This window comes from Amblyomma maculatum, chromosome 3 (genome assembly GCF_055883805.1).
Source record: "Amblyomma maculatum isolate TAMU_Amacu chromosome 3, ASM5588380v1, whole genome shotgun sequence".
NCBI lineage: Eukaryota > Metazoa > Arthropoda > Arachnida > Ixodida > Ixodidae > Amblyomma > Amblyomma maculatum.
This window is the reverse complement of record NC_139346.1, coordinates 128,302,758-128,330,448: the sequence shown is the minus strand read 5'-3', so window position 1 is coordinate 128,330,448 and position 27,691 is coordinate 128,302,758. Positions and strand designations below refer to the sequence as shown.

The 27,691-nt window shown below is 42.3% G+C and overlaps 1 protein-coding gene across 3 annotated transcripts in view; it reads left to right on the top strand.

Moving 5' to 3' along the window:
- Positions 1 to 2,578: 2,578 nt before the first annotated feature.
- LOC146195989 (uncharacterized) overlaps positions 2,579 to 27,691 on the top strand; it is a 42,696-nt gene continuing 17,583 nt past the window's right edge. Inside the window, exon 1 of one of the 3 annotated variants that reach the window (XM_084597991.1) lies at positions 2,579 to 2,656. In XM_084597991.1, the coding sequence (XP_084454117.1) occupies positions 2,617 to 2,656 (40 nt within the window). In that variant the 5' untranslated portion in view covers positions 2,579 to 2,616. The other 2 variants (XM_084597989.1, XM_084597990.1) reach the window with 2 other exon arrangements.

Genomic DNA, 27,691 nt, shown 5'->3' with positions numbered 1-27,691 from the left:
TCTCTTTCCCCCATAACTTTTGCCATCCTCCTTTCCTCAGCTATTTGCAAAGCCTCTTCAGATAACCAGTTTGCTTTCTTGCATTTCTTTTGCTTTGGAACTACCTTAGCAGCAACTTCTTGTATTATAACACGAACATCAGTCCACATCTCTTCGGGCTCTTTGTTTTCTATATCTACACTTCACTTATACGAGAACAGCTACCACGTGGCGGCGGCTGCAAACGCGGACGCAGCCAAACCCCTGGACGTATGCCAAAATTTTTCCCGACATAACAAATCCGTACTGCCAACTGTACGGGCAGCCTTCCACCTTAGACCATATAATCTGGGACGGCGCAGATTTTCCGCCTCCGGGAGATCTAGTACCATCTCCCTCGCTGGAGCAGAGAAGTTGTTCTCGCCAGGCGGGACCCTGACGTCCAGTCCCAGGCCTCGGAAAGAGCCCAAAAGGTCGCTAACAGACTCAAGATGACAGCCACCTGGTGCATACCCAAGGCAAAAACCATCGAAATTGCTGACAAATAGTGTTTTTTTTTTTTGTCTCTCTGCGGTAATCTGGCGGATCCGGTGTTGCACTTAAGCGGTGCGATTATGTGTACTTTCGCGATGAAGCTGAGGGCAGACTTTTTTTGACGAATGTTTATTTTTAATTAGCAACTCTCCGAAAAAATGGCCGATGCTGCAAAGGTGAGACGGGACGACAGTGCGCTGCTGCGCCGTCGCTCGGTACATGAAGGTTGATGCTGCCAATTTTATGAAACAGAATTGTACAATCAGTACGGTGCTAATTCCGACCAGCTCGTGCTCTTTTCGCACTCCGGCGCCGACGTGCACTTTCAGTCAGACGCCTTCACCTTCTCAGTTAACATCGCGTAGCGAAGCGCCACGCTCAGTGGTTTACGCAGGCAGTAAATGCACAGCGATGAGCCGGCTTTCGTACCTACCGGAAGTGTGCCCGTAATGTACTGGCCACTGCGGCTGCAGCGAAGGGCAGCCTGTCGTGACCTGTAACTCTCGGAACTCGTGACGTGGGTACTCACGGCAGTATAGTCACAAATCACACCGCCACGCGAGAACCGAGCAACCCGCGAATTTCCAAAAAGCTGTTTTTAAAACTGATAATAAGTCACTGCCTATTTGCAAGCAGTTGTACTTTAAGGGTGCGCTCAGAAGCATTCGTTCTACGCATTCAAAATATATATCAGTGAAAGTTTTAGCCATTTAATGCCGCCTTTAACGGTGTATGAATGTAATGTGGCTGTATGACAATGGTACACAACAGTGTAAGAGTGCGTAATGTGATTGTATGAAGGTGGCACATATCCATGTTGAAACTTAACCCTCAACAATGCCTCCTGCCCTGACATTCAGCCTTGCTTTCTTGGAGGAGAGCACAGCCTCGACTGCCAAGCTACCTACCACATTCGATCCTTGGTGCCGCAGAGTACTCATCGGTTTTTCAATAGGTACAAGATTTTGCCATGCCTGGTGCTTCTGCTCAAGAGGTTTCCCTTATCGCCTCAGGCGCCTATTTTCTTTTCAGGCTTTACTAATTGGCCACTGGCTCTACAGTTGATATTTAAGCAAACTTGTGACGCACCATTTCGCTGCCTATTTCGCATGAATCTGTTAGTCTATTCAGGAATAGAAATTCGCACCAGCTTATTGTGCCTCCGAATGTATTCCATAATTGCATCACTATATGCCACATGACCTATCCCAGCCCGTGTTTTAGAACCTAGTATAGCTGACAACCAAGCTTTCCCCTTCATACAAGTCGGGGTCCTAAGCGCGTGGAAATGTTTTTGTATGCGGTTTTAAAAGAAGATAGCTTCACACGCAGAACGAAAAGCCTTTTTTTTAAATTAAATATTCAACTAGGTCGCATATTTTAATACAGAATGTCAAAAGAATTAAATTTCCAACCCAAACATGAAGGCGAGCTTCGTTAAAAGAAACGTGATAATTATTATCAGCTTATAAGAGGAACACACACATTTCGTCACCTATGTCCGTGTAAGGACAAGCATGGGACGAGCGATTTCGTTACCACTGTTGGAATATTTTAAATGTAAAACAATACAAATGCTAACAACATGCGTGTAATAGCATCTACAGAATTAGGCTACGCAGTGCTTTAACCTTGCCTAAAAAAATTCCCTATCGGCTTAAGCAGATAGAAAAAAGGCAATGCCAGAAGCCTGGAAAACGTCATATCTAAGGCCACTACCCGTCTCCTTCTAAGCCGGAGCTTCTATCCTGTGCGACGTCGGTTCCTCTTTGATCAACGGCAAGCGGGACCTGTTCCCCGATCGCAGCGGCGGCAATCGGGCATCCGCCACAAATTGTTCGGGCTGTGCAAATCACTGCAACAAGTGGCTTCCGACTTCCCAATGGATTCCAGTCCTTGTGAACGGTTCGCGCGGCGGATACGCGGTTTCCATGGCGGCGTGAAACCGGCCACGGAAGGGCCGCGGCCGGAAGGGCCTGTCGCAGGGTATGCGTGCTAGGGATGTAGGCTGAGCATAAATAGGGGCAGTTTCTGATACTGGCCGCAAATCCTTCGCTCTACTGAGTCGACTACATCCCGGAGGTTTCTCACCATACTAGGGACATGTCTCGCTATTTTCTAGTACTCCTGGTCATCTTTACAGGTAAGCGCCTATTATTCGCACTTCTCAACTGTTTCTTTTATTGCGAAAGCAGTGCTACGCCAGATATGACCGGTCGTCGCTGTGTCCCGCTTCCGTGTCCGTGTAGGTGTCAGTGTCCGTTGTCCCTCATGACGTTTGAATTCACGTTACCCCTATGTCACGGGCAAGAGCTGCCAACTCGTGTCATTCCTTTCAGATAGGAGGATGATATCAGAATCAGCCTACCAGAACCGTTTGCATTCTCGTTCTAATGCATTCTTATGTAGCAGGCAAAAGAAGCTTCCGCCGTTGCTTTCGCAATTCAACTAGGGTTAACCAGAGCTAAACTAAAACAAATTTTTATGTTCTGTATTCGAAGCTTACAATGGTCTGTAACCTACATGAAAACAAGAGTAATAAAAAACGCGGATCCATATTTAACGGACAGCCTTAAATATTATCGTCTTAGAACGAATGAAAATCTTTGCTGCAAAAGTGCGAACCGTTTCATATGTTCACGCGAGGCAGGCTTGTCGACTCGAACTGACGTTTTATATATATACCAAACGTGGCTTTCAAGTTTGTTCATCGAAATCGATGTCGCACATTAAGCTTGTGTAAAGCACCTGGTAAAGGGCACATCACATTTAGTGCTGGGACAATGAAATATTGACCTTAATGCAGCTGGGTGGACAGATTCCTTGTTAACAAACGGTTCACAACTTCATTTTCTCAATAGCTGTCTGCGTTTGGTCATTCTTATGGGATGTCGTGTGCTATTGAGGTGCATTCTAGCTCCATTGCCTTTTTTCATACAGCAATAGTCTGCTTATCAAATTGCATTCGAAATTCCGCTGAATTTCACTACCACATCAATGTGCACCGCTTTAAGTGGTCCATCATTTCAGTCACCTATAAATGGCCGATATAGGCAAACTCTATTTAAAATGATGTAGACGAGACAACCAAGATGTGGAGGCTAACCGAAAGAGTTCTACTTAAGTAGAGGACAACCCAGAGGGCTATGGAACGAAAAATGGTAGGGGTAACATTAAGAGAGAGAAAGCGTACAGAGTGGGTCAGAGAAATAACTCAAGTTACCGACATTCTAGTGGAAATTAGGAAGACAAAATGGACAAGGGCAGGACATGTAGTGCGAAGAGAGGATAACCGATGGTCGCTGATGGTAAAAACAGGATTCCAAGGGAAGGAAAGCGTAGCAGGGGGCGGCAGAAAGTTAGGTGGGCGGATAAGATTAAGAAGTTCGCAGGGGCAAAGTGGATGCAGCTAGCACAGAACCGGGTTAAGTGGAGAAATATGGGAGAGGCCTTCGCCTTGCAGTGGGTATAATCAGGCTGATGATGATGATGATGATGAGACGAGACAAGTGTATATCTGCAGGCCACAGTTGAAAGCAATTTTTGGTGACATGTTATTCCATTCAGCTTTGAGGTGGGATATAATTCAAGTGTTGAATGAGAACATTGCCACGCAGGGGTCTTAAAGTTTGTGTATATTCTCTGCATGCAAATACTTTATTTTTATACGGTAGAGAAGGATTAACTAGAGAAAATAATAAAATAGTTGGTTGGGTGGATAGCGTGTCAAAGCATAAGGCGTTATAATGCCGGCTTGATCTTTGGAGGGAGTACCAAAATAATAAAGTTAAAGTTTAAAGCGATAATGCAGAAGCGTAGATGCGATGTACTTAGTATAAGTAGCTTTGCTTGTTTATAGATAGGCAGGTGAACAAAAAGGGACGATTGGCAAGCTCATAATGCAGCAAGCACCCAGAAGGTAATTCTGTCATATGTATTTAGTGACACAGAGGCATGCGGTTTTATTTGGTGGCCGCCCGAAATTGATCTTGCCTATCATAATTTAAATACGGCTATAGATTGCTGATCGTGCCTAACGTTGGAAGGTGCGGTAAAATGTGTTAGCGATTACCCCCACACACTTATTCGCCGAGGAGCTGAACTTTGAGCGCTTAGTTTCTTCTCTACTGCCGAAAAAAAGGATGACGTAAATTCAAGGCGATGAAGGTGCAACATCATATGTTGTTATTTTTAGTTTCCTCCCACCAAGATGAATTTTAAACTAATGACTCAAGTGACATCACGCGTATGAGGCATATACTAGGGTGAAGCTGCCCAAATGCAATATAATTAATATGACTCTGCCCGTGTCACTAATTATAAAGGGATTATGCTTGTGAGATAGTGATGAATGAAGAGAACTTTGTGAAAGCAATTTCATACATTGCACCTGTACGTGTGCGTTCGTCTGTGAATAACCAAGTACATCGCCGTGCCATATGCGTCAAGGTAGAAAATACTGAAACTTACGTTGTTGCATTTATTCCTCTTTTTCTTACTGATATTTGCAAGCAAAAATTGGCGGTCTAATGCGCCTCGTGACCATAACTTCAGCAAGCATGCCTCTGAAGCTGCATGCGAATATTCATGCCGAAATTTATTGCAGTGTGGATGAGCAACATCCGACGAGCAGGATTTAAAATAGATTCTCTCTGAATACTGCTTTTAATAGTCTGTTTATAAAAGATTAAGATTATCTGGCTCCACAAGAATATTAAAAGTCAGAACTGGCTTCTGTCATACATTCCGGTGTAACGAAGGCTGGGAGGGCTTTGCATAAAGTCCCAACTCTTTCAGTGCAAAATTATTTATATTTTAAGCGATATAATACTGTCTTTACATCGCATTTATTTTCGTCAAGCTGTCCTCTGCCCCTGAATGCCATTAGAGCTAGGCGGCCTTGTTTGATATAATTACTTTCTGACCGCTCTTTCTCTCTGAAAAATGTTCTAAATTTGCGCAGAGAAACAGGGTGCAGGCATGGACATGTCTGGAAAACAGAGTAAGCCCCTAGCTGTCGTCTGCTTCCAATATACAAGCATCCTAATAGAAATCAACGCAAAACGTTTCATACCTCTGCCGGTAGAAAAACAATAAAGTTTAATCCGACGTTTCATCCGGGGTCCGGCCTACACATCGGATTAAAGTTTACTGTTTTTCTACCATGTGCCATTTCCTTTACGTTTATCTATATATATGCATATACACCATTAGCTCTTTATTATGCGGGTCGCGCCGCTAATTTTACAATAACTTTGGAGCTATAGATTGCAAGGTGTGTTCTCCCCAAGATATCAAAATCGCCCTGAAATTTTGAAATAACAGAAACGAGGCAACTTTGATTTTTATTAAAATTCTTTTATGGATCCTCATTACTTCAGAAATATTAGGTAGTAAAAAAGTGTTTCATTATACTGTATAAAATATAAAAATAAATGTAAGACTGAGCGCCTATTCTCAAAATTGCCAAAATCAGCCCTACATGCCAGCAAGACTCAATAGTTTGTCGCCATTGAAACATTTTTTTCAGTATTATCCAGACCTTCTTCTTTATTGCTGGAAACATTTGAAGCTCCAGGGTTGTCCGTTCTTTCCCCATATTTTATTGAAATCGGCTGAAATTCGTACATATAAAAACAATAACTTTGATTCCAATTTTAATTGCTACCCCAGCATCGATTTTATCGAAATCGACTAAACATTCGTAGGTAAATTATAGATGCCAGGCACTAAATAGTAGTCCATTATGTAAACAAAAATATGAAATAAATATAAAACTGAACGCATTTTTTTATTCCATGCAATTGGTTAGGGCTTCCCCTAAGGATTAGGCGTCAAATTTTGGAATTAGTATTTCCTGATATATTTACATTTTTTCTTATGAAATATATAAAGCATTCTCAATACTCCTAAAGAGGTTTCTCTTCGTTAAAATGTTTGATGATAGCTTACATTTGAGTAAATTAGCTTGTGAGCAGGCGTGACATGGTGCAATTTGCTCTCTGAGTTCTTGGCGGGTTGCAAATTGCGGATCGCATGCAATCGAAGTTGTCACGACCATTTTCTTATCGACGACAAAAAGCGAATCATTGCCTTTAACAGTGACTAGTAATTAACGTCACTTAGATGGTTTCATTGATAAGGGTAAATGGGTAAATATATGTTTTAGTGATTGCTTCCAAGCGCTAAACAGTTCTCGCGTTTAATGTCAAAGGGTTCTGGATCAAAACACCTTGACACATCCATAGATATCCACAAATATAGCCTGAGTATATATTTATGAGGTCTGCTTGAAGGACACCACAATAGATGTGAAACGTTTCTTAATTAAAATTGTAGAGGTTAAGCTACCCTTGAACCATGTTTCACGGGAGTAATCCATCAACTGCACCCGCAGCCACTGCAGCCACTTCGATTTTGGCTCAACTTTCCGCTTCGTGAGCTTCTTGACAAAGGGCTGGTCCAGCTTTTCTTTGGTCGATGGTCTCGGCAGCCTGTGTGGCATAGGTGCGGTCTATGTCTTTAGCTAGAGCGTGTTCCTCTACGCCACATAGCCTCTTTTCGCCACGCCACCTGGTGAAGTAGTTCGACAACACGCACAGGAATGTGGCCGCACTCTTCCAGATGACGGCGTGCATGGCGTATTTCCCTAGGTTCAATGAAAGAGCGTCGCAGGTGAAAGTTCATGAAGATTATGCTGAACGGCATTAAATTGTGTTGTAGCTGGAACTTAATGAAGGTAACGATGTTTGCTGCAAACCGAGAATATTCAAAGTGGGATGTTCCTAACCACAGCGCCCCGAGCTTTATCATGAGAAAAGAATAGCTAACGCTCAAAAAACGTGACTTTATGTAACAAACTGCTCGGCTTCACTCCGTTTTCACAACATTGACAGCTAACTTAAACTTATTTTTAACTTCCAATATAATATTCGTGTTAGTGTGCGGAATGGCCTTAGATAAATTCTAACTGATGGCACAAAATTCCCTGAGGGCGCACAGAATCCCCCGAAACGGACGAGATTTATATCCGAAACGAAATGAATTATGCGCGAGGCCGATTATTTCATAGCGCGCGCATTTGCTCCAAAGCAGTGGCTCGATATTTTCGCGCTCAAAGGATGTTGCACCTTTTTTTACTCTATTTGTTTTTGAGTTAAAATACCACAGTCGTGTAGAAACTGAATCATGCGTGCTTACTGAAACACGTCTAACTAACGTAGGATGTTAGTTATGACTGTACAAATTTTGCCCATCTATTGCACACAGACGCTTGTGCTATTTATGGGCATAACTGACCACCCCTATTGGTGTAAACCACTTACCGCAAATATTTGGCTCCAGTTTCCAACCCTTGTTTTCTCGTATATGCGGCCCATGATCATTTTTCATAGACAAGTCAATGACAGAATGGCAAATGTTTTTGCTTCAAAATATTCTAGATGTGGTAAACGTGACGTTGTATGCAGATATCTCTCGAATGCCACCGAGCATTCTGGGGTGCGTGACGACTGTTGCAATTGCTAGAAGCGCTGCATGTGGTTAGGTGAAGTTACTTTCCAGCTACTTTAAAGATCTAAGTTATGAGATCAAAAGCATAAGATGCCTAAAATGAAAACAATTTCCTGGAGAATACTTCTAATCGAGAGCGACGTTTGCTGCCACGGCATTACGCCAAACTTATATAGCGGCTCCAGCCGCAGTTCTAATTTCCTCACGTATTTGCATTGCATATTATGTTCATAATATCCTCGTTTTCTTTACCCCTGCAGTTGCTGTTCATGTCAGCGCCAAGGTGAGCGCTTTCTCTGCATATTAAATCTCTGCTGCGACGGATTGTGGTGCTTCCGTTTAATTTCCGCTTGTGATTTTGACATTTCTTCCATATTTACACTAGAGAGGCATCGTTTTCACGCAAGAAACGAATAGACCAGGGCCTTGTATTTTGACCGGGAATACAGTAAACGCTAACTGTATTGGCTAGTATTGAAATGAAGGTTGCGCACATGTGCATCCAACAGAGATAAAGAGCGATTTTGAAACTTTACTTCCCTTAGATGTACTTAGAAGTCAATATATGACGTCGAAATTTAAGGCGTTAGGCTAACCCGTACAGCCATCTTAAGGCCAGGCATCGATGTGACGATTATTACTATAGTCGGGAGCGGTATGAACGGACATAACCTTCTTAGCACTTGTTAGAGGTGCATTGTGACCTAATTCTATTAAATTCAATTATTCGCGCAGCAATGAAATGGTAAATATTGGCAACTGGAAATCGAAATCAGACCAGTTGGTCGCAATGTGAGTTCTTTACCTCTTCATCAAGTAGCGACACGCGTGTAGTAACAATAAAGGGGGAATGTGGGAATGCCGATGAAATAGATGTCACAAGAGCGAAGGGCATGGGAGGGTTTCAGCGGACCTGGCTTTGCGACATTAGTGCGTCGGCGAAAGAGATGATGAGATGCGATTGGGTAGGATAAACGGGTCCAGAAGCGACAGGAAATCACTCGTCAGTATCATCCTACAAACGGGTTCCCTACATAGTAATCAGCACACGCTAAGGTGTTCAGTTTTCGCCTGAGCTATAACAATTAGCTGTACAATTTTCCTATCGCTGCTATAGAAAGATGGCGCTATGGGTCATTCCGAATTTCAACATCTTGTGCGTCACCGCAGTCAAAACTTTATCGTAGAAGATTAGTAAAAGACGCTTGTTCTCGAATCTAGGGTAAACACTATTGATCTGATGCTTCCTCACAGGCAGCAGCTTATGGATTCAAATTACGTTTTCGTCTTCCTTCGAAAATTCATTCATATTTTTTATTAAGAAAAAGCAGTAGTGTTAAAGGCATCTAAGCGCCCAGTGTTCTTTGAGAGGAATGTAATCGTTTCCTTTTTATCTCGCGTACACGTTCCTCTCAACTCTTCCCATATTGTGCCACTGATGATGGTCGCGTTGACGGAACAATTATCTTTCCTCCTTATTTTATTTCGCAGCTCTTGACAAGAGGTATGTTTTCTGCATCCAAGGTAGCATAGCAACTCGCACAAAGGTTGACACATTAGGCAACAACAGCCTTTAGGCACGCGTGCAAAATGAAGTAGCATGTTCTCAAAGTTGTTTTTACCGGTCTAACCTTGCGATACTCATCGTGTGAATCTGTGTGTTTTCTATACTTCGTCCTCGAAACACTCCCATCGGTATAATTTTGTACAGGTGATGTTTCGTAACCTCAATCCAACTTGCCCTTTCTGGTAATTTTCGCTTTCTATTCGCTTTTCAGCGCCGAGGACCGAGGCCTACATCAAGGCGAAATATATTCCGCGTAAGTTTTTTTGTCCATCTTTTGCGACCTGGGTTCACCAATTTAGATAATTAGACATCGCAACAGAAAATACAGACCTCTTTGTGCTATCTACTTGACGAGAAATGCCAAAATTAGTTCATTAGCTACGATCTGTTGCTTTCTTCGCGGAACGCAGCAGCATCTTTTCGTCCGTGAGCACCGCTGTCGCTGTTGTTGCTCTGGCCGCAACAAACTAGCTTGCGAGCACTAAACACTAGCAACAGCATACTTTTGGAAACAAATGCCGACAGATTAATTTGGTAGGTCAAATTTTATTTACAAATAATAAGTGCCAATTCCCACAGAATAACGGCCTGAGAGGCGAGTTGGTGCATAATAAAATGAACGACGCCGCAGCAGGGACACAAACACTGTGATGTCCCTTTCATGTTAGTGTCCTTGTAGCGCCGCCGATCATTTCATCCGAAATACCCACAGGTTCCGGCTGCGCTTAACGCCCTTGACAGTTAAAAGCTATTCCAACTTCTCAATGCGCAATGTGTTTCATTCAGCTCTGTCTCTTCCTCAAAACAAGCCTAGTCTTCAGACTTCATACTGCGTATGCTTGAGCCCATCATTGATGAACCACCACGAAATGTAATCTGCGCTGGTGGTTGAACTTCACTCTCACTTGCTCACTAAATCATTCATTCATCCATTGATTCCTTTCAACATTGAAAATTGTTTAAAATTTGCATTTATTTAATAATTCCTTAATCAAAACAGTAGTGCGAAACGGATGCCTCTAGGGACAAGACTAAACAGAGCAGACTGATGATAAGGTCAGGCCACTTTAGGGGCAAGAAGCATTCCCTGTAAAATACATCGTTTTGGAGCTTGTTCTTTCGACGCGTTATTAAATAAGTGTTTGACTTTACGGTTCTGTTTATTAAGCAAGAGTTATTTATTTTATTAAGAACTGGTGATAAATTTTTATCATTTAATGTAGCAACCATGTCCGGTGAAAAGTCACTTCAAATGAATATCCACAATCCTGCCACCGTCAAGAATTACTTATTAGGAACTATAGCGCGCAAACGATGGTATCGAAATTCTGTTTGAAAAAGGAATTGCTATCATCATTAAATTGCTATCACACAACTTTGCAGCGCCTTATCCTGCATAAGCTCAGTTGCGCAAGGGTGATGGTAGTTTTAATGGGAGGCCTCAGAAGAGAGCCCGATGGGTAGCACTATCTACCATATAATTTATACACATAACAGACTAACCGTCTTAGGGGGAAAACAATCAAGTCCTAACTGGGAGGCTACGAAGACCCCCTTATTCCTATTTTTCAGTGGTGTGAAAGCTCGCGATGCTGTAACTCAAGGCATACAACTGCGCTGCTTATGGAGCAATAGCAACCTAGGATCATGCAACTGGTTTCTCTTCGCAGTAAATTTTTAACATTGAGTTTAACGCCTTGTTACTAACCAGCTAGTTTTTCCATGCACTTCAAAACACCGGCATTTATTAAAGCGAAAACTTTACTTCGCTATGTTCACAAATTTCTGACCGCAGAACGTGTCCGCAAAATCGTGTCCGCAGCATTTGTAATTCACAAGCGATAGACGTTAATGAGTGGTGTCATTGTATAGAGGATGATGTATAGTTGCACCCAAAAATAATTAGGCCAAAAAGGTAAATTGGGAACTAATTATAGGCAAAAAAAACCGCAAAAGTATGTCAGCAGCAGTTTTGAGTAATTGAGAAGAGGTAGATGATAATGAGCGCCAGTGGTGGTAATCGATAAAGGGCGACGTAATGTTGTGTCCAGAAAAGTAAATAGCTAATAATTAGGCAAAAATGTAAAAGTAGAGGCAAACATGGTCTCATGAGCCATTGGCTTGTCGCCACATTTGTATGTATCAAATACTAAAATAGTTAATTAAATCAGAAAGTTAAGGTGAATTCAAGGATCTGATGTACCGCAACCTGAAGTATAGCCAAAAAAGGGCATATGAAGAGACTGGCGCGCTGCTTGAAAGTACTAAAGACTTAAGAAGTTATCTAAGGCAGTCAATAAGGGTGACGTCAAGAATGTGGTGTCCTGAAACCAGAAATTGAACAGGAAAATTGCATAGGAAGAGATTGGCGCGCAATTTGAAAGCACCAAATACTAAAATGGGTAAACAAGAAGGGAATTAAATCTGACGTTAAATATGGAAAGTCACGCGCCCGGAAGTAGAGCCATCACCTCCTAGAGCCTAAAAAGGACATAGGAAGAATTGTCGTGCAATTTGAAAGTACAAAATACTAAAATTTGTAAACAAGAAGCGAATTAAGCAACTAGGAGCAACCAGAAGCAACCAACAGCAGCATCCGTGCTCTCGCATTACTCCAATGCAGATTTTGCAGTGCTCTGTAGTTTTAATTAAATCGATATTCCGATATATAATTAGCTATATTTTCAAAGGTATTTCTCGTCTAATCCAAATCGTCTAACCGTTATTCATTTTTAAATCCTTGAAACACTGAATGGCATATATATTGCACGGAGGGAGAAGGCACTCGCGAAATCCATGAAATGTTGTAAAAAAAGGATAAAAAGAAGACGCAACTTAAGTGGGTGTTATTACAGTAGCTATAGAAGACACGTAGGTATAGATTGCGATCGCACAAAAAAAAAACATTAACCAGCATCAAGAGTGTATTCTCAATATATTAACCTACTTATTGACCACAGGACCTGTATTCACGTTTGCGCGTAAGCGAACGCCCTTGGTGGGCCTTTATAGCTTGAAGACGGAACTCACAGGAAGCGCTGAAAATCACGAACTCCTACTCCCGCCAGTATTTTACAGGTGTAACATAGGAGTCAATCATGGCATTTCACAATGATAGAGGACGTTGGATGATCTACACGACGCTTATCAATTTATCGTTTTCATAAAGTCAATGTACGCCTTCTGTGTTGTTATATTGTGCCAAGCTGCCGAAACTCCTTTCTTCGCCCCCTATCTTCCCCTTCTAAAACCGCAAGAAAATTTTTCGACTATTCTTATGCTTTCTTGCAATGACAACGCCAACGATACAAGGTGGGAGACCATGAAACTAACATCTCTCGCTACTAAAAAGGTAGCGTCATCTGTCGCGCAATTTCAATGCTTGAACGGGGAGCTACACAAAAGCACTAAGAGCAAAAAAGGATAATATCGACAAAACACAAGATAGATTCACTTTAAAAAGTAACTTTATATTCAAATATTTTTAATCACGGCAAGAAACAATCACTGCCAACAATGAGAAACTATTTTTTAATACGAGAGGTCCAATCAGGTAATGTTCACTGAAAGAAGAGAATTCAAGAAGCTGCTTGTCAAACACTTTTCCTTTAATTCCGTGCCTTGGTCTAGGGATTGAAGGAATTGACAAGTAAAACAATACTTCGACGAAATGTATCTTAAATGCTCATCATAAAGTGCATATTTTAACGATAAACTGCTTCTTTGCTACCTTTTTTTTTGTGTGAAAGCTGGCGTTTTTACCAGGCATTTTAAGCAAATTAGTTCAGAAATAAACGATGCATTTATTTTGTTGTTGCAGTTGATAGCCTATCCTGCTCGCAAAAGCTTTTCTCAGTACGTTTAACGATAAGCAGCCGGTAAACCACAAGTTTCAACAGTACGGTTATATAGCATAGCGTGATGTGTGATCTACTTCACTGATCTACACACGCTTGCGCAGTGGCAGTCTGTGCTCTTGCAGGCTAATCGGATATATGCGCATCGGTCACCGTCGAGAGATATCACGGTTACGGCCGTTGGTCGCGTGTTTACGCTACTCTTGGGAACTAAACGCATTGTCCTCTCAGAAGAGTAGGTCTTAGTGGGGCCATGACAATTCGCTGAGCCTCTCGCCTCCATATCACAAAAAATGATGTCTAAGGGTTCTTAGCCTGCTAATGTTGTTGCAGCCTATTAATGTTGTTACTGTTGCAGGTCGTCTATGACCTACTGACACGAGCAAGGAAGGAACTCGAAAACTACGAACGCGACGACGAAGTGACCGGCAAGACCGACGTCTACCGGGGCATGAACGAAGCGAATGTGATCCTGGACCGCAGTCATTCCCAGGACATGCTGCGTCAGTAGGGCGGACGTTTCGGGGCAAGCGGGAGGCCAACGTGGGCATCGGAGCCGAGATTCCCATCCGAGAGTGAAATGTGTAGCGATCCTTCTACTTACAAATGCTCGCTCTACAAAAAGCACACGAACCACCGTTATTTCACTGCTTTGTCCAAGATTCAGTGCAACATATAACCACATAACTTTGCCCGGCTAATAAACAAATTCCAATACGTCAGAATTAATTTGTTTGTGCGCATACGTTACCTGGTTTTTTGATTGAGCATTCAATAGATGAATGCAAGCTTCGATCACTACTTCAGCAGACTACCAAAACTTTTTCGCTATACTTGCTTCCGGATGTCATACTGTGGGTGTGCGGAGCTATTACATTGCCATTTTTATCAAAAATAGTATTATGAAACCTTAAATCTGCCACCTCTAACAGAACATGGCACAGAGAGACTACTCCACGCCACTTCATATTGTGCACTTTTAAAAGATAGCCCTTCATCAGCAGGGTTGTAGCGCAGAAAGATTTTAATTCGCATGTTCGGTATACACTTTCCTTTGGCTCACTCACTGACGTCCCATGCACCACTGACACCGTAGAACAAAGTATTACTGCAAAAAAGCTCTACAAGAACATTCAGGGTAACCAAGACAGCTCTCAGACTTTACAGCAGCATGGCCACAGAAGTGGCATTACAGCTCTGAAATCCTGTCACTCATTTTTTCTTTTATTTTTTCCTAATATTCCGAAAACTCAGTTTCTCGTGAGGAATTCAGTTTAACAAGCTATAATGCTCTTGTGATGTGATAACTGTTATATCTTTCTCGCTGTGACAAACCTCGAATTTACGGTTACAAATGTATTTCGTAGTCTTGCGGCTGTGACTGCGGGGTCGTTAACTAGTATTTGTTCCTTTAATGAAATCACATTACCAATCACGCTAAAACGCATCATATTAGCACACTGACTTAGCTTACAATATTGTTCCCAGTCTTTCCGTTTCTTAGCACACTATCTGGCCATCTCTTTAAGAATATGGAGAGTTTAAGACCGCAAAGTCTTTTAACCAAGGGTTATCATAACTCGACGATTTCAGCAGCGAACCGTTTAAAAAGAGAACTTCGACGGAAGTTCTGGTTAAAGGTAACGTATTTGTGATGTAGCAACATCAATGTTCTTGTTTTAGCCTGAAGTTTTGAAACCGACTCATTCTTTAAACATTAGACTAAAATCGGCCGTTCCGGCTAGTATACCTATTTCTCCACTTTGACAATGCGCTTAAATAACAAAGTAAATGTTTCACATCTGGCCACCGTGCGTTCATGAGGCTTGACAGAATCTTACCTAGAATGTTCCCACATTTTCTGGTAATAGTTCTGGAACGCTAATTTTTACATATTTACATACGATGACTTTTAATATTTCCGTATATCTTCCGTCGCCACGCTTCTATTATTTGCTTTTAATTTTCAAAACAGTGTCATGTTAATTTTATAATGCCAGTTTGTCTTATTTGTTCGAGCAGGACCGACATCGGGAGAAAAATTTTGCTAGGCATTTCAAGCTTTTATTTATATTGTCTTTTATAGCAATATGTTCAAAAGTGATAAAATAATCAACATTTGCTGATGATTTTTTTTTTTTAATGTCGCACTCTATTTGGTTTTCTCAGCCAGTTTTAAGTAGAGTCGGGAAACTATAGAACGGAATTTTAGGACACACGGGGAAGCGTAACTTTTGGGTATATATATATATATATATATATGAAGGAAAGAAGCCAACAGTCGGCGAGGCCAAGGAAAGCGTTGGGGATGGTATGCTTATGTCATTTTTTTTTTAATGTTTACTTCGATAACCACAGAAATTAGTAATGTAATCTGTTTAGGGGAAAGATAATTAGACACAAAGTAGAAGAAAAAACAACGTGCCGATGGTGGGATCCGAACCCACGACCTCCTAATAACGCGTCCGGTGCTCTACCAACTGAGCTACATCGGCCGCTGTCCCCCCTGCTACTTTCTTGGGTATTTATGTTGTCTGTATACGAACCTTGAGAGTGTTCACCAGCGCCGCCCTCAGCCATAGCGGCGGACGTGGGACGTCATTTGTTACCGCCAGCGTCACGTAGAACGTGATCAAGAGCGAGGGCGAAAGCTGTGCTAGAACCCTCTTACGCTACCTATGGCCTCAAGACTGCCAGAACCGAGACCCCCGTAAGCTACAAGCAGATCAATCAAGGGGAAATGAGGGTGCTCGTTATAATACATGAAGGAAAGAAGCCAACAGTCGGCGAGGCCAAGGAAAGCGTTGGGGATGGTATGTTTATGTCATTTTTTTTTTAATGTTTACTTCGATAACCAGAGAAATTAGTAATGTAATCTGTTTAGGGGAAAGATAATTAGACACAAAGTAGAAGAAAAAACAACGTGCCGATGGTGGGATCCGAACCCACGACCTCCGAATAACGCGTCCGGTGCTCTACCAACTGAGCTACATCGGCCGCTGTCCCCCCTGCTACTTTCTTGGGTATTTATGTTGTCTGTATACGAACCTTGAGAGTGTTCACCAGCGCCGCCCTCAGCCATAGCGGCGGACGTGGGACGTCCTTCGTTACCGCCAGCGTCACGTAGAACGTGATCAAGAGCGAGGGCGAAAGCTGTGCTAGAACCCTCTTACGCTACATATATAGGATGCGAGAACGCTTAACGTACTTGGCCGCTTAAAAATCATAGCGAAGTGTACGCTTCATTTAAAGAAAAATTTTATTTTACTTGACGTTTTGACCAGAAGCTGGCCTTCATCAGGAGCTGTTGGTCGAAACGTCGAGTAAAATGAAATGTTTCTTTAAATGAAGCGTACACTTCTCTTTCTCTCTCTCTCTCTCTCTCTCTCTCTATATATATATATATATATATATATATATATATATATATATATATATATATATATATATATATATATATATATATATGGTGATGAAGGAAAGAAGCCAACAGTCAGCGAGGCCAAGGAAAGCATTGCGGATTGTACTTTTGTCTTTTTTTTTTGCTTCAGTAATCACATATATTAGTAATGTAATCTGTTTAGGAGAAACTCCTGAAACCATAGGTAGCGTAAGAGGGTTCTAGCTCAGCTTTCGCGCCGGCTCTTGATCACGTTCTACGTGACGCTGGCGGTAACACAGGACGTTCCACGTCCGCCGCTATGGTTGAGGGTGGCGCTGGTGAACACTCTCAAGGTTCGTATACAGACAACAGCAATACCCAAGAAAGTTGCAGGGGGGACAGCGGCCGATGTAGCTCAGTTGGAAGAGCACCGGAAGCGATATTCGGAGGTCGTAGGTTCGGCTCCCATCATCGGCACGTTGTTTTTTCTTCTACTTCGTGTTTAATTATCTTTCCCCTAAACAGATTACATTACTACTTTCTGTGATTAGCTAAGCAAACATTAAAGAAGAAAAAAGATATAAAGTACCATCCCCAACGCTTTCCTTAGCCTCGCCGACTGTTGGCTTCTTTCCTTCACACATATATATATATATATATATATATATATATATATATATATATATATATATATATATATATATATATATAGAGAGAGAGAGAGAGAGAGAGAGAGGGAGATAGAGAGAGAGAGAAGTGTACGCTTCATTTAAAGAAACATTTTATTTTCCGCATAACCTCTTTCCAAAGACAATACATGATTTAAGTGGCTTACCAGACAGGATTTGCCTCCAGAACTTCACCAATAAAGACTAGATTTTAAAATTTTCAGGTTTCTGTTAGTGAACCTTGTTTTTATTTTTCTTTGTGTCATTCAGTGTGTTCTGTTATAGTCTCTTTTTACTCTCATTCATTAATTTTGTTTGTTTCGTAGCATGCGTAGTGGCAATATGATAGTGTGAGTGGTAGATACATTCATCCTACTAAACACTCTTCAATTTTTCTTGACTTTGTTTCGCAATGTGACTTACTATTGCCATCTGTTCAATCGCAGTGTTTCATTGCAACCCCCCCCCCCCCCCCCGTACACTAATGAGCGAAAGGCGCTGTAAATATTTCGAACAAATGAGTAAATAAGCTGTCAAAACTGAAACACCTGCCGCCACTGGGTGTCGAACCAGCGCCAGAAGGAACAGGGAATACTCTCTGGCCCAGACATGAGAGCACTATATCGCAGTGCAAGAAACCCGCTTTTTTTATGTATTCATTGGCATTTGTAACAGACTTTAAAGTACATTCACATCGCAGAAAATAAAACAACGCAGAAAACAAAATAACCCCCCAACTTCTACAAGTATGCCTTCGACGGACTAAAATTCTAATTCTGTTAGCTCAAGCATGGGATACAACCTTGGTACCTGTCTGGGGCATATTTTTGAGATTTCACAACCTCTTAAGCCTGTGAATACTTTCACAAAAGTACATGCGTGCCGGCCAAGCGCCAATCTCACATTAATAGCCACCCATTCGCGGGCTTCATATATAATGGAGGCCCACAAGCATAACTAAATCAGAGGAGAGCGGTAACTCTTTTATTATTCTTTTGTAACACGTCCCCTAGATAAACCCTTTCCAAAGGGTGTAAGAATACCTGTTCTATTGTATCGGGTTTTGTACAGATGAGGATCCCCACTGTAGGAAAAGCCACATTTTCTTTAAAACACTTTACAGACAATTTTCCAGCGTGCAATTTTAAAACTAAATTTTGTATTCCCGGTAGGACCTTCACCTTCTTACTCCCTCTTCCAAATATATCTGTCTGGGCCTCCAGAGTATAAGGCCTGCCCATGGGCTCCGGAAAAAAAGTGTCAAATACTGTGCAAATCGTGTCGCTTAATATTGCTTAGTTAATCCACTGAAAACCTGGAAGTCAGAAATCTGACACTGGAAACAATGACCAAATGTAAATAGCTCCTGTCATATACACCATTCCGACACCAAAATCGGGTAAGGCACGCCCAAGCCTGAGTTGGCACACGGTACGCAAGAAAGTATTTTAACGTTGCGGAGAAACACGAACCTTTCTATCATCTGCCGCACAAACCAGTGCGTAAGCTCCAGTCCCACCACCTTGACGTTCCTGAACAAATTCGTCCTACTGGGCCGCTCCCAAATGAAGGTCCAAATAGACTGCAAAAACGCGATGGAGCTTCTGCACGTTTTTATGCGAACAGTGCAGTACTTGCAGCGCGTACTAAGCTTATAAAAAGGGCTGGGGCTAAAGGTACGTCGGACGGACCTGATAAATAGTCTTAAGCCTGGTTCACATGCATGCGAAAACGCCAGCGATTTCTGCCGCGGCGACGCAAAAACCTGCTCTGAGCTGTCGCGGCGGCTCGAGCGGCGAGAGCGACGTAGTTCCAACTCGTTGGAAATTGTCCGCTCTTGTCGCTGCCGCTAAGTTCGCTCAATCGTTTGCATGTGAACCAGCCTTTAAAGGAACGTTTCATGTGCCCGGTGCGTTTTTCTCGTGGATACGTTGGAGGGATCCCGGAAAGAGTTTTCAGAGGTACGGCGGACGTGGACCCGATACGTTTTTCTCCGGGGTGCGTCGAGAAAGCCGTACAGATTCGGGAAATAGTTTTAGGGGTATGGCGGACGGACCCGCTCTGTGGGCGGTTTACGTCGCACGCACCAGATGCTTTTTTCTCCGAGATATGCATGGTAGAATTGGCCTCGGGATACATCGGAAAAGCCGGGCGGATCCAAGATCCCCGATTGTGTGGTTGTAGCAACAGCTTGGTAGCGATAGCCAAATGTAGCCAAATAGTATTTGATACGAGGTGTGCCAGGTGCAAGACGTATAGTACTGCTTACGTGAAATGTGAAATTACGAAGAATAGTACAGTGGAAATAATAGTGCCTAGAATAGGGGATAGACTACGTTATGGCATGATAATAGGTTCACGTGAGTTGGACCGCGGCAGGATGGCAAGCACGACCAGAGCCCAAGCGCATGTAATTGACAGCCAGCCCACGGCCCGCACGCCCGCTCATTTGATCCTCGTAGTTCTGTTGTTTTGATTCTTCAGAGTTTTCTCACTATCATCTGTGAGGAGATGCATCACGTAACGCGTCGCTTTCTGCTCGTATTGAGGTTTAAATGTGCTTTGCGCTGCTGCAAATTCTACATTTATACAAGCAGCGCTATAAAAGCTTGGTATTGCAGAAGTATATCTATCATAAGCATCAAGTCATTTTTGTTTAATGTACGACTGGAGGTGTAGGCTCCGGTTGATTCTTTCCGCGAGATGCTGTGATGTCTAGACTTCATTCTACAAGACTGCTTTGTGAGACTACGAGAGTGCTGCGATGAGTGCGCCGATGTCGGGACGGACATCAGCGTGTCCATTTATGACCACCGATGTTCTACGTGCATGTCAGTGTTTATTAGGTGCAGTGGTATGTCAAAAACGTCGCGTAAAGAGAGCGTCGTGGAAATTTATTTAAATGTGCTGTGCAATAGTCAGACGGTAATAAGTCATCGACAATTTGTTATCAGATTGCACTACAGAGCTGGAAACTCGGAAAATGATATTTCTACAAAGTACACACCTATTGTTTACATTTGTGCGTTTTGAAGCTTCGAAAAAAAATTTAAAAGGCAAAACTCTAACCTGGCCTTGTACAAAGTTGTTAGGAATGCACATGATACAGTTGTCGCATGTTGGAGTCGACAGAAAATTAAGTGCCCAACCCACACCCCGAGATGCTCATTACTACAGGTGAAATGGTTCAGGCTTCTGTAAAATATGTTCTGCCTGGTACAGCATCTTCCTAAATGTTCAGGCTAATTGTACTATTGTTGAAGGCCACTTTATCATTAATAAAGGAACGAATATGCTTTGTGTTGATAACTAGTGCTTTTTAAATGTATTGTGTTCATCTTTTTGTTTTCCCTTAGTTTATTTTTCTTTTTCATGGTAGACAAACACATATGGCCCACTTTTAAACTTTTCAGTCTAAAGCGTAACATGAATATCTGCCATGCATGTGACAGCTGTAATGCTGGAAAGTTTGACGTGTTTAGGAGGTACGTACACGCTGCGACATCTCAGCGGTGCGTTCGGCTGCTTGCCTGAAGGTCGTGATATTTAATCCTGGTGATGGCAGCCGCACTTTGTTGCAGGAAAAGTGCAAACGCATCTGTTTCCTGCGAGATGTCAACGCAAAGTACAAAGCCAGGCAGTCAACTTAATCTGGAGCTCTTCACTACAGTATTCTACATATGTCCCTTTAGAATGTGAAACCATATATGCCACAAGTAAGGTGTGTTGTTTTTTAGATTTTGTAACCTCTTATCTATGCTGTACAACATTTGGCTATATGTAGTTAGCGAACAGTTGTTGAAGATGAAACGAAAGCAGTATTTGGCATGGTTTCCTGCTTGGATTAATTTGCTAATGCAGTTCTTTGGAACTTGCTTCAATGCTGAACAGTTGAAATAGCAGGCAGTTGAAATACAGGAATGATGTGGATCGTGCATTAAATTTCTGACAAATGGAAAGTAATGGCACCCTCCATGCATGTACAGGGGCCCTTAGACAAATACATAATCGGGCGTTTGATTGTGATAGATATCAAGGGTCGACAGAAGGCCATGCGGAGCCAGTGCGGTATTCTTCATGAAGGGTAAACTAAAATTGTACAACAGCTGCCGTCTCATGCAGAAACAAAAGGGCATATTGTGTATTATTGTGTATTGTGTAGAAGTGGTGTAGCATTAGCGCAACGCCTTCTTCACAAACAACTTTGTTCTCTTTCTGCTTTTATCTACAGGGACCTCTATATTATGTCTACGGCATTGAATTATATGGTTCTATAATCGAATTTCTCAGACATGTTGAAGCTAGCATGCTTTTTAATCTCACTAATTTATTCCCGTTTTAAATATCTTTTAGCAGCAGTTACGATCTGCATCCACAAATCGAGTGAGTGAAATGTGTTGGCCATGACGGTAAAAAAAAAAGTGTATCTTTCTTTGGATCATTGAGTCTACGTCGACACATCTTGATGCCAGGTTACTCCCTTCATGACAGCTTGGGCTGTTACAGACCCAATGCTTGGGGCGGGAAGGAATGTGGACACTGCTTAGCACGGTATCCCCATGTCGAAGTCACTCGGTCGGGTAATTATTGAGGAACTTTATTCTGCGCTTTCACATATTCACACGCTGAGAGCTAGCTGCCTCCTTGGATGGCTACACAATGCGATCAAGGATAAAAGCTACTGGCTCCTCTGCCGCGCACTGTGTTGGCTTAAACTCTCGACACACATTTCGCCTCGTCTTCACTTGTTTATCTTGACTCGCAACAGTGCTTTCGCGTCCACCGTTCTCCAGGAAAGAAAGACTAATAACAACTTCTATAAAATTATTTGATCTCTCTGGTAGGATTCCATGTGTAAAGCATATCAAAATAGACCACAACTGTAATACTACTATAGGCTATCAAAAAAACATTCGCTCGGAGTAACGCATCCGAAATTTGGTGCTCAGTTTACTGGACAAGAATTTTGCTCCGTTTTAGAAAATGTGAGTCGCAACCAACCGAGCAACAATAAACAATCATTTCCACCAGGAAAATTCATTATCGTCAGAAAGTTCTCATAGAAAACAGACACACACACACGTTTCATGCTGATATTGACTTCTATTTGCCCTGGTGCATCTCAATTGAATAGGATACGTATTTGATACAAAACACTCATAGATACGGTTGCTACACCCTGTGAACACACAAATTATATAGGCATTCAGGGAGGACTAGAATAGTAGGCTACCCTTTCACAATGCATTTACCTGCGCGTGGGTAGGGAAAGCCAGAAGCACAATATTTTTTGTATGCACTACTCGAAATATAAAACCCTTGAGATAATTTACCTAAATGGTTCACCCCTACAACCGGGCGTATGCCGGTCAGATTACAGCGCGCAATTTCCCCTTTAAAAGTGAGCTTAGTCGACATAGTACGAAGAAGAGCACTGCGAAAGCGTAAGACAAACTTTTGAGCAAAATACCTCTTACACAAAACTTTGCTCTATTAGATATGCATATTGATCTCACCTGAAACCGTGAAGGGCATCACTAAATTGGAATATTGCACATGTCCGTTATTGGAGTGATGGTCAGAAAAAAAATGTTCTTTTCGTGATTTTTTCGCAGACACATTCCGTGTTTTCGGTACAGGTATTATTTTACTACCGAAATTCGTTGCTGAAGAATTTCTGCCTTTACATTTACATGTACACCTCATTCCGTCACATGAGATAGCGACTGGCAGAGAGCGTTTGCTGTTTTCCGTATTTCGGCACGTCTCGCGCATAGGGAGACATTGAAGGGGGGAAATACGATCTTCAGCAGTGGCGGAGATTGCCGAGTTGCTCCCAGAAGACTTTCAATTTGTTTTCTTGCACTGCTCAGGTTTCTTCCGCGACAGCTCTGGATCCTATGACGGCCATTTCCGGCTCATCGGCTGAATGGCTCACCGCTGTGCTCTGGATTTCAATCTGCGGAGATCGATGGTGAAAAGCGGCAAATTTGACGACGTCAATGATGCAATCACGGATTCTGACCATACTGCGGTCACAGAAAAGCACCCGTTACGTTTAAGACTCGAGAAATTCACGCTAAGAGCTAGCACATGAGAGAACCTGATGCCCTTCTAGATAACGCCTAGACTCACATGGCTGCCAAATTTATGAGAAGCCGGCCTTTGTTTTTGAAGATGAAGAAGTGCGTTAATCGCGTTGAGTATTCATGGCGCGGAATGCGCAAAATGCAAAAACCATTATACTAAGGGATGCGCGAAAAATATCTTATTTTCAGAGGCAATCTTCGCACAAGTGTAAAATGTTTATTGCTGTCAAAGTCTAGCGAAGAAATACAAATTACTTGGTTTCGGATGGAGGCCGATTGAGGTACATTACACCCAGATGTTTTCTGCCAATAAATCATATGTGGCAAATTCTTGTTGAGTGTCCTTCCTTTTGCCAGTCTTTCTCCGGATAATCTCCATCCACAATCATGCAAGTTGTTTGCACTATGTACCAGGCAAGACAGACCTTGTGATTGCCAAATTTCTTCTGCAGCAAAGTACGTTTATCTCGTATACATGAAGCGCTTGCAGGAAGTTAATTTTAACGTACAAATTTAGCCTCCCATCCGCGATAGAACGCAGTTATCGACGACAAGCTGTCATAAAAGATAGAACCGCGCCCTAGCTGCGTTAAAAAATATTTTCTCTTTAATTCCCACTATCTTTATCACCTTTTATCATTTCAGATTATTACAAAAGTAGTAACTTATGTCTTTTCAAATTTACCATACTCGGTGGGTATTTCATTCAGAGTAATGGGCAAAGAAAGTCTCTATTGTACTAGCTGGCGAAGCCTACCGCAGATCTCAACGCGAGTTTAACAACTGCGTTTTAAATTATTTTTGTGCGGCATCAACAAGAAGAAAAAGTGTAAGTGCACAATATGTTCATCAGCATAATTAACGGGAAATATTCTGAGACAACGCTTCATATTATTTATGTAAATGAAAATGATACACATAACATTAGGAGAGAAGATGCAGCACCGTGGGTCAGGCAACAAACGCGGCTTAATGAGATCTAAAGCAAGAAGCCATAGGCATGAGAAGCATGTGTAAGACAAAAGAGAGTAGTCCGATTTTCGTTATAGGAATTAATCTGATGAAGTCAGGCGTGCCAGGTAGTAGCAGAAATTTCAGGTAGTGGATGAGGTTAAGAAGCTTGCCGGAATTTGGTTACCACTGGACCCGGCTAACTGGACGGATGTTAGACAAAGTCTCTAGGGTGGGCGTAATATACCTGATAATTAGGATGATTATTGTGAGGAAAGAAAATATGAGGCGGACAAAGCGCATCTTTCATGCGATTGTACTCATGAAAGATGGCAATCGTCATTGGCACAGATATATTAAAGAAATCCTAATTCTAAGTTAAGTTTAAAGCAGAATTTTACTTTATCAGGATTTCTTACAAAGCGGGATATCGCCAGCGCAGCCATAAAAATTTTCAGGTTATTGACCCAGCTGAGGCACCATTTATACGCTCAGAATTTTTTCCTAGCATGCGTCACGCATTGGTATGGAACGCAAAGCCTAAACAGAACCACGCTCGAGGACAATAATGAAAATTCGGGCACAGTACTATACAACTAAAGAAAGCAGTTGCCAAAAGGAGAGCACTTAGCAGAGCAGTTACCCCAAGCATTGATGCTAAAAACTGATTTATTCAACGGGAACAATCCCCAGTCATGACCGAGTGAAGACCAATAGAGTGCATGCAGCTTCTCACAGCCGCAAGCTCTTTGTCTGGCAGTATGATAATGATTACGAGGGGAAATGTCTTTGGTGCTGAAGCTCCACACTCGGCCTTGAACCCCGACAAAGGAGAAACCAAGAAAGCACTTCCAATAATAACAATGTATGAGTGTGTAATGTGACTGCATCACAATGACTCATAGCCATGTTGCCATTAACCCTTAACAATGCCTCCTGCCCTTTTATTTATTCATCCCATTCACTTGCTGCCTTCTCAGAGGAGGGCATAGGCTCGTCTGCCTAGATACCTACCAGATTCGATCATTGGTTCCTCCGTGTACCCACCGGTTTTTCAATGGGTACAAGAATTCCCCAGGCCTGGTGCTTGGCGCTTCTTGAATGAAATGCTTGGGAAAGGGGTCATGGACCAAAAGTGTCCACGCCTTAGCAACGGTGAGGTCAACCAATAAAACGGCGCAAGGAGACGAACACAAGAAAATGAGTGGAATAGAAAGAGCACCTTTCATCATTTTCCTGTTTCGTCTCCCTGCGCCGTTTCATTGGTTAGTATGAACCAAAGAGCCCTTCAGCAACTACTTCTACAACTTTATGGAGCGACAGAAGCGCCAAATGGATGAACGGCTGGAAACAGAAGGTACTTCTGAACAAAAGCTCTTCCTCCATATCGCCTTAGTTGGGCAATTTCTTTTAAGGCTTCACTAATTGACCTCCACGTGGCGCCACATTTCAAGAAAATTGTGACTCCGCTGTTCTTCGTGCTACGTTTCGAGTGGTGTAACACTATTTCGCTGCCTAATTGGCATGTATCTGCCAGCTTAATCAGGAATAGGGATTCGAAACGACTTGTTGTGTCTGCGAATGTATGCTCTAATTACGTCACTATAACACGTGACCTAGCCTGGCGGTGTTTTCGAATCGGGCGTCGTTGGAGACCAAGCCTTCGGCTTCATAAACGTCGGCGGTCCAAAGTGCTTGGAAATTTTTTCTATACAGTTTGTATAATGATATCTACACAAATGCAAAGAAAAACATTTTTAAATTCCATACTCAAATTGAGTCACATATTTAAACAGACAATGTTATCACGATAAAGTTTCCAACACGAACATGCTGAGCAGCTTCATTACAAGAAAGGTGATAATTGTTTTCAGCTTTTTAAGGAAACACACATATTCAGCCATTTTTGTTCATGTGAAGACAAACTTGTGAAAAGTGATTTCGTTTTTCACTGTTCAAATATTTATGGATAATAAAAAAATGAAAAGGTTTACAATATGTATATAATGACATCTACTAAATGACGGTACCCAGTATTAAGACCCTTCCTCAGAAAATGCCCTTCCAACTGTAGCCGATAGAGCAAAGATAATTTTTAAAGCCTGTAGAACGTCATATCTGCAGTCATTATACCCGTCTCCCTCTAAGCTTCAGTTTCTGTGCTGTGCGACGTCACTTCCTCGTTGATCAACGGCACGCATCGCACACGTGTCAGCCAACCCGTCCAGCCGGACGTGTTTGCCGATCGCAGTGGCGGCAACCGAGCATCCGTCACAAGGTATTCGGGCTGAGGAAACTCCTGCACGAGGGCAGATTGCAAAGCAACGCGTGCCGGCTTCCGACTTCCCTGTGGTTCCCAGTGCTTGTGAACGGCGCGTGCGGCGGACATGCGGTTTCCATGGCGGGGCGAAACCTACTCCTTAAAGGGCGTGTCACAAGGTGAGTGTGATCGGGATGTAGGCTGAGCATAAATAGGGGCAGTGTGCGATACTGGCAGCGAATCCTTCGCTCCACCGAGTCGACTACATACCGGAGATATCTCACCATAGTAGAGACATGTCTCGCTACCTTCTTCTAATCCTGGTCATATTTACAGGTAAGGGCCTAGTTTTTGCGCGCCTCAACATCTTTTTTGGCCCCTAATCGAAAGTTGTAATGGTCTTTCACTCCCATGCAAATATAATAATTCAATAAAACAAGAAGGACGCATATTTAACGGACGGCGTTAAATAACATGGTTTTGGCACGAATGAAAAAGCGTTTGCTACAAAAGCACTAATCGTGTAATATATTTCCGCCAGGCAGGCTTCTCGACTCGAACTGATGTTTCATACATATGTATACCAAACGTGGCTGTCGAGTTTGTTCGCCAAAACCAAATTTTGCGTATAAGGTTTGTTTAAAGAATCTGGCGAAGTGCTCCTCATATTGATGCATTCAGCAAACGAACATCACCCTTTATGCAACTGTGTGGATATAATCCCTCTTAACCAACGGTTCAAAATTTGTTTTTGTTTTTTTTTCAAAAGCTATCAGTTTCGCTCCTTCTAATAGGGTGTCGTATGCAACAGAGGTCATTTCTAGATCCATTGTTATATATATATATATATATATATATATATATATATATATATATATATATTGTAACCATG